This window comes from Dendroctonus ponderosae, unplaced genomic scaffold, assembly GCF_020466585.1.
Source record: "Dendroctonus ponderosae isolate FM_Combo_2020 unplaced genomic scaffold, Dpon_F_20191213v2 Dpon_F_20191213_1, whole genome shotgun sequence".
NCBI classification, from domain to species: domain Eukaryota; kingdom Metazoa; phylum Arthropoda; class Insecta; order Coleoptera; family Curculionidae; genus Dendroctonus; species Dendroctonus ponderosae.
The window spans coordinates 61,713,506-61,720,634 of NW_026017110.1; the positions used below are offsets into that span (position 1 = coordinate 61,713,506).

The 7,129-nt window shown below is 36.4% G+C and overlaps 1 protein-coding gene across 3 annotated transcripts; it reads right to left on the minus strand.

The window, feature by feature from the left end:
- Positions 1-171: 171 nt before the first annotated feature.
- On the minus strand, positions 172-5,035 carry LOC109541177 (organic cation transporter protein). Of its 3 annotated transcripts, none has more exons than XM_019909957.2 (6): positions 4,793-5,035; positions 1,750-2,072; positions 1,378-1,636; positions 923-1,328; positions 417-862; positions 172-364 (listed from the first exon to the last, which is right to left on the minus strand). In XM_019909957.2, the coding sequence occupies exons 2-6, from the start codon at positions 2,065-2,067 to the stop codon at positions 177-179; spliced, it is 1,617 nt and encodes a 538-aa protein (XP_019765516.2). In that variant the 5' UTR covers positions 2,068-2,072; positions 4,793-5,035; the 3' UTR covers positions 172-176. The 3 variants fall into 3 exon arrangements, with proteins under 3 accessions (XP_019765516.2, XP_019765518.2, XP_019765517.2); XM_019909959.2 differs by lacking the exon at positions 4,793-5,035 and adding an exon at positions 4,558-4,738; XM_019909958.2 differs by lacking the exon at positions 4,793-5,035 and adding an exon at positions 4,531-4,738.
- Positions 5,036-7,129: the final 2,094 nt, after the last annotated feature.

Here is a 7,129-nt window from a genome sequence, read left to right on the forward strand (position 1 = left end):
GAAAATGCATGCCAAGGCTTAAAGCAGCAACAACGCTACACATAAAAACTGATGATGGTGGAAAAATACACCGAAACGTATTTTGATTAATAAATCGAGACAATAAAAGACTGAAACTCAGGAATAAATTTGATTTGCATGTAAACTATATCATAGAAAAACTACATTTGGATGTTTCAATGATCATTTGCATTTCGATGTAAAATAGTCGTGCTTTCGCTGTTTCCTCCTCCGCACAACGCAAACTGCCAAGTTTTCTCATGCTCCCCAAACGCTTCCCCATCCTGCAACGTAACTGGGAGCACTTGGTTGAGGGTCTCTGGGAGAAACAGGCAAGCGACCGCCCCTGAGATCATCAACAATCCTGGAAAATATCCTTGTAGATCCAAAAATCTTTCAGCCAGTTGTACTACAACCTAAAATAATTTCTGGGGAGGGTCTCCAAAACTCAGCTAAGTACAGGATTTGCGTGCTGAAGAAAGTAGCCCCAAATCCAACAACATGCACCACGGCTACCGCTTGCCCTCTAACTACTGTTGGCAAAAGTTCAACCGCGTATTGATGGCCTGAGTTGTAAGCGATATTTATTCCTAGCCTGGCAATAATGGCTAGAACCAAAAGCCCACCAGGTTCCGGATTTTCCACAAATGCGAGATAAATGCCTGCACACACTGATAGGAATCCGCTTACCACTAGAGACCCACTGGCCAGGGCTTTTCTCCCTACTTTATCTTGCACTGCAAGTATAAAAAGGCACGCTGGTAATATTGTAGCTGAGCTGATGGTGAAGACTATAAAAGGCGACATGCCAGTGCTGTTGATGTTTTTTGAAATCGCATCATAACATAGCGTGAGAACCATTCTGGAAGTTTTTACGTCTGCGTTTAATTCTTGAGTTAAATGCCCAAATTTCGTGACTTACGATTTGTAAATTAAAATAATGGTCTTTCTCCTAAGATTGGGTGTTTTCAGTAGCCCGAAAAAGTTCTCCTGTTGGTGCTTGCAGTTAATATTCTCAAGCGAGTACTGTCGCAATGACTCAATGGCTTTGGGTTTGATTGTTCTTCCATTTATTCGTGCAATACGTTGGAAACATACAATGGCTTCTTCCGTCCGGCCTTTGCTGATCAGCCACTGGGCGCTCTCTGGGACTATCAGGTAGAAGAGGAGAACTGTGAGATGCGCTCCAGACACTATAATGAGTAAAGTTTTCCAATTTCCCACCCAGACCGCGACCCAGGGGACAGACATGCAGGATATAGAGTAAAACACCCCAATGCAGATGTTCAGTCCGAAAGTAATCATGCTGGGTCTTAAATATTCCATCACTAAAAAGAGCGTGATTGCAACTACTTATTGGCCTCTTTCGCAACTTACCAATTATATACATCATGACAAAGTTAGTATCTGTAGCACAACCAGCTAGGAAGCGACTGAGGGCGAAAGTGGTAGCATTACTAGATAGGGTGGTGGCGGCGTTTCCACAAAACGCCAGCATATTGGCAATGACCAGAACATGTAATCTTCCCACATTGTCGGCCAGTACTCCAAGCACAATTCCCCCAATGACTGATCCAAGGAAAAACACTGACTGTCCCAAGACGGGTTTCCAGTCATCAGAGCACACCCAGTTTAACTAGAAAATTTCAATTTCAAATGGGGTTTTGATCCGAAGCAGGACTAGAGGAGGAGCTATCGGTTGCCCCACCATATTTCTAGACTAGGAATTTTTTGGGATTTTTATCTCACCTCCTGTGTAAGACTTGTATACCCGTGGGTATTTGAGTTATTGTAAGTCCACCCAGTGGTGCACCGTTCCTCCACATATACAGTGTCATTTTCCCAAAGTTTTATCGAACACTCCAAAGCAATGACATTCGTTTGGTTGTATTGGGTTGTATTGCACAAATATTCCGGTACTAAGCTAGTGAACGTTTGCCCGAAATAGTGGAAAGCTGATAAAACATTTATAACGCTAAACAAACATATCAATATTAACTGGTATCTGGAAAAATCTCCTACATAAGCCAGCATATCATCAATGCCTTTTACTTCTGTATCCGGCATTGTATCTGAAACAATAATGAGCGTTGTTGATGGCAAAAAAATAATAGTACTGGTTCGACGATAGGGCCAATATTAATGTCAATATTCCAGACAAATTTGCTTAGTTGATTGCCCATTTGGACAGTATTTTCATCGAATTTTACGGTCTCATTCAATAGCCGACTGCACATATTTTAACCGCAAATTATTTGCCAGTTTCAAACAGCCAACAGGCCATTAATTTATTGGTAAACCCTGAAAAGAATGTATAAATCTATCAAAGGAATATCAATAAATTGTCCAACGTTTTGGTTCCATGTAGAGATTTTAAATATCGGCATTACTGACAGTAAGCAAATTAATATTGAATTTGGCTTCATATACAGGGTGACCCGTAAGCACATGATCAAAAGGATTCTGAGATATTCTTTGCATCAAAAGAAGACGATCTGACCTAACTTTTATTAACAAAAAATATCTGGCTCATCTGCTATTGATGGTCAAAGTTCTTCAAAAAATTTATCTTCTTTGAAATATCGGGAGTATCTGTACGACGTATTTTGATAAAACTTGCTGTGAATTTGTTTGACTGATATTTTGATGAAACAATCCAGTTCAGCCGTTTTGGCCAAGGGGGAATTCTTGAGTGTCGTGGTACAAAAACTACCAGAACTTTTTATTTGGTGGATGAAATGAAACTAATTTGTTTTTTGTTGATGCACTAATCATTTATTCACAATTTTGTGCTCTTTGTAAAATCTTGTAACATTCATAGCTTTAGCGACAAAAATATTTCTGTTTTCTTTTCACTTAATTATGTTAAACATTAACTGCAAATATCATGATACGAGGCATAAATTAATTGTCAATCAAATTTGTCTTTGACTTAATGTCTAACATTGTTAAGTGGAAAGAAAACAAACATATTTTTTTGCACAAAAACTATGAATGCTACAAGATTTTACAAAGAGCACAAAATTGTGAATAAATGATTAGTGCATCAACCAAATAAATTGATTCCATCCACCAAATAAAAAGTTCTGGTAGTCTTTGTACCACGACACTCAAAAATTCACCACTTGTCCAAAACGGCTGAACTAGATTTTTTCATCAAAATATGAGTCTTACATAAGAACAAATTCACAGCGACTTTCACCAAAATACATCGTACCATTCTCCCGATATTTCAAAAAAGTATAAATTGTTTGAAGAACTTTGACCATCAATAGCAGATGAGCCAGACGTTTTTTATTCATAAAAGTTAGGTCAGATCGTCTTCTTTTGATTCAAAGAATATCGCAGTACCCTTTTGATCATGTGCTTAGGGGACACCCTGTATAGGGTCTTTCAAATATTTCGTATTTCAAGCATGTTTTTCATTGCTCATGGTTTCTTGCCAGGACAGTCCTGCATCATTTGTGTTTTGTGCATCACTTGTGTTTGACCTCAACTGATCGGGAGGCAGCGGCAGCTTCTCATCCAGATTTCGATTTTTTCGGTCAAAAATTAACTTTTTCATTGAGCAAGAAGCGAGCTCAATGAAAAGCATATCTACTAGACCTTACAGATCCGAAATGATCGAAAATATTGACCCATTTTAAGGAGTCACGATTTTTTGCGATAATAATGATGTATTATTTGGAGGCAAATGCCTCAAAATTGAGCCATTTGCGTTTTTTTCCGAAAAAATTATAGTGCGTGCAAAGGGCTCTAAAATGATTTATACTAATTGATGAGTTGCAAATGCTTGATTGCTGTTACTTACTGGACTCATGATGCCGTTAGGGATTATTAATTAAAATTAGCACAGGTTTCAAGCCCGTTGGCTGTTTAGTTGTTAAAGTTTAATTGGTTATTGGATTGATGGACATGTGTTGAGCTTATCAGATAATTTCTGAGCAGAAAATTGATATGAAATCATTCATAATAACAAAGTAGCTTTATAATTAAGGCTGATAGGATAGCCGCATACATTAATAACACGGCCTTATTAATTACGATAATTAATTATAAATTTGTTTAGGTTGAGCAGGCCAGTATAACAAATTAAGCATTAAATTATGTAATTATGCTAAAACGTCACATGTGGAAATATCAAAATTTTAGTTCAAATATTATTGAAATTGACGCTATTTAGGGTTTTTGTAATTATTTTTTGCGACTAACATGAAGTTGAGGTTTAGATGAAATTTTGTTTCTTAGTTGGTTTCTAGTTGGCGACAAATTAATTTATTAATTAACGACTTCTTTATTATACATCAGTGTTCAAATCCTACTTATATACTTAGTTAAGCCATCAGATTAATCAAGCAAAGTTCGTTAGCTTGCCTCTCTGTTTCTCGTTCGCACCAGAGGAAGATGTATTTGTTGGGGATTGCTTACTTGATAAATGATGAAGATTAACTGGCTTTATATTAGAAATGGTCAGTAACCATCGATACGATCTACCCCTGTTAGCCAGAGAAACTGCAAACTATTTATTACCTATTATTAGAATTGATGTGAATTTACCCCACTTTGAAGTTAATCCAGCAGTGGTGATATATGACAATAATCGCACTGTTAACAACCACAATTTTTTGCGTTTTTAGCGTATTTCAAAGAAAGTTGCTGTGTATTTGACGGACTACTTAAGAAATTCTCTCCAGTTTTCACTGAATTGTAAACCACCTTATCATTAGACACACTGATAAACCACTTTTGAAATGCAGCAAATTTTCCGCGTGAAAAAAATATATGCACATACCTTAAAATAATCTGCCACAAAGCCCAGTCTCATCATACAACATGTTTCAATGTGTGAACAAAACTAAGGAATTAACAAAGTAAATCTTTCAAATGAGTTGATACTCGTTGGCATTATCTTGGAAAGTGCAAAGCAAAAGCAAACAAAATTTTAAAATATGCCCAGAGGAAGTTCTAGATTGGATGCTAAATATATGTAATTTTTCTGGGTCAATTATGTATTATTTCCTTGGGATCTGCGTGCCATTTCACTATTATTCAATAAGTATATCATGTCTAGCAAATCTACACTGAAAAACATATAAATTGTAGACTTGCTGGTGCCGAGATAATCTCACATTTAAATATTAAGTACAATTGGTAAATTAGCCAGTACGTGGAATGTCCAATTACGCCCAATCATCATGGCAAGAAGGATTTTATTTTTTTATTTCAGCGCCTTCAAAAACGGCGCAATTGTTTTAAGTTTGGATTGAAAATTTTTTCTTTGTGTTTAAGCCAAAATATGCATTTCAATAGAATTGTTCTAGATCTGCTCAAAACGTAATCAATCGCCCATTAAGTGCTAGAATTTTAATTAACAATTTCCAGCTAATTTCATGGTGAAGGACATACAATGCCAGTCACGCAGTTGGGATGTGGAAAATTTAGATCGTTTTTTTTCCAACAACACCCTTGAAACATTCGGCGGATGGTTCGCTTCCAATTAACTACTTACGAGTTATTGCATATGCCCGAGTGGCAAAAATTGGATTTGGGGTTTCCTGAAATAAAACATTTAGGGGATTTAAGACGAATTTCTGATTGATAAAAAATTCATAGAAACTTTGATTGCAAATTACGTTTCATTTCCATTTTGTTTCGTTCAAAGGCGATGCAATGAATAAGCCATCCAATTTCAATGAAATCAGCCAGATTATGAGAGCAATTGAATCTTTTCAGTGTAAATGTTTAACTCCGACTTTCATTCACTGTGCTCGGCCTGCGATTGAGATTTGCTTAGTTTCTTTAAATAAATTCTTGAACATTATCCAAACTGTAAAATGTCATTAACCGTTTTATAAGTTGCATCTACAGAAGAATAATTGATTATTCAGCAATTTCCGAGCCAAAACTTTCCTAATGATGCTAACCCAGTTACGATAAATTTGATGTGATCTCCGGACTTCCAGCGGCCTATGAAATCTACTTTTAGATCTGAAAGATTGATCAATGATGAAATTATCTTGGGTTCCATACAGAACTGTTTGTGGGTGGCATATAATTTATTTTTTGTAAGTATAAAAAAACTGCCGCAAATACGCAAATCGTGAATATGACGATACGAAATTATGTGAGTGGATTAAGCAACGATAAAAGCAAACCCATATTTTTCTTTGGGTATGTGAATCAGCTACAGGTTCACTTAAACCATGTCAACATCTCGCTGCAGAGAAACATAGTCTATCAATCAAATGTCTCATAAATTTCGCCTTTCGCAGATCAATACAACTTTTCTTTTATTACATCCAAGTCGAAGCTTTCATTTTTCCTTCGCTTAATATACTGTTTTTGTTGGCTGATTTCCTAGATTCCGGATAAATGAGAAATTGTGTTTTTGGTCAAAGAAATAGGCTTGCCGGCTTCAAGTCGTCGGGTTATTCAGCAGGAAATATTTATTAAAATTTTCATGTAATTGCATAAAGCCGAAACGCGCTGAACTTGTATATAATCTATGACGAAAAAATGAAAGGGAAAACACCGAATGTAAAAAATAACTCTAGAATAGATTTTTCTGAGCAAATTTCAATCACCTTGCTAAAAACAGAAATTCGTTTGCTGGCGGTAAAATGATTGCGGCAGGCTGTGATGCTTTCAAACAACGTACATTTTGGTTTTTTCCTTGTGAATTACTTTCCCTGAAATCAGATTATGGAGGTTTAAGCGGAATTGGGCGCACTGAAATGTAATATTATTTGGGAAATTTGTGCCGGTCACATGCCTGTGTTCATTAGGTGAGATCCAATTATTGAAAGCGGAAAATTTAGGTTTGCCATATTAGAGTTGTGTGTGCCCAGTTCATCAACCAGCTTCAAGTTGATGAAAGGGCATGAAACATGCACGTTTGCAATTTTGTTTGCATAAATAGAACTGAAGTAATAAATAGAATCGCAGCAACTTTTGCTTTCGAGTGCAATCACGATCCTATATTGAATTTTGATAAACTTTGCGGAAAGCAATTTTCAGTTTTATTTTACTTATTTTGCGACAAAAACTACGAATCCATTAAAAACGATTGCGACTGGTTTTCCGTAGTATTGAATGGCCCGGCAATAAATAGAAACGCAGAGCAACACTT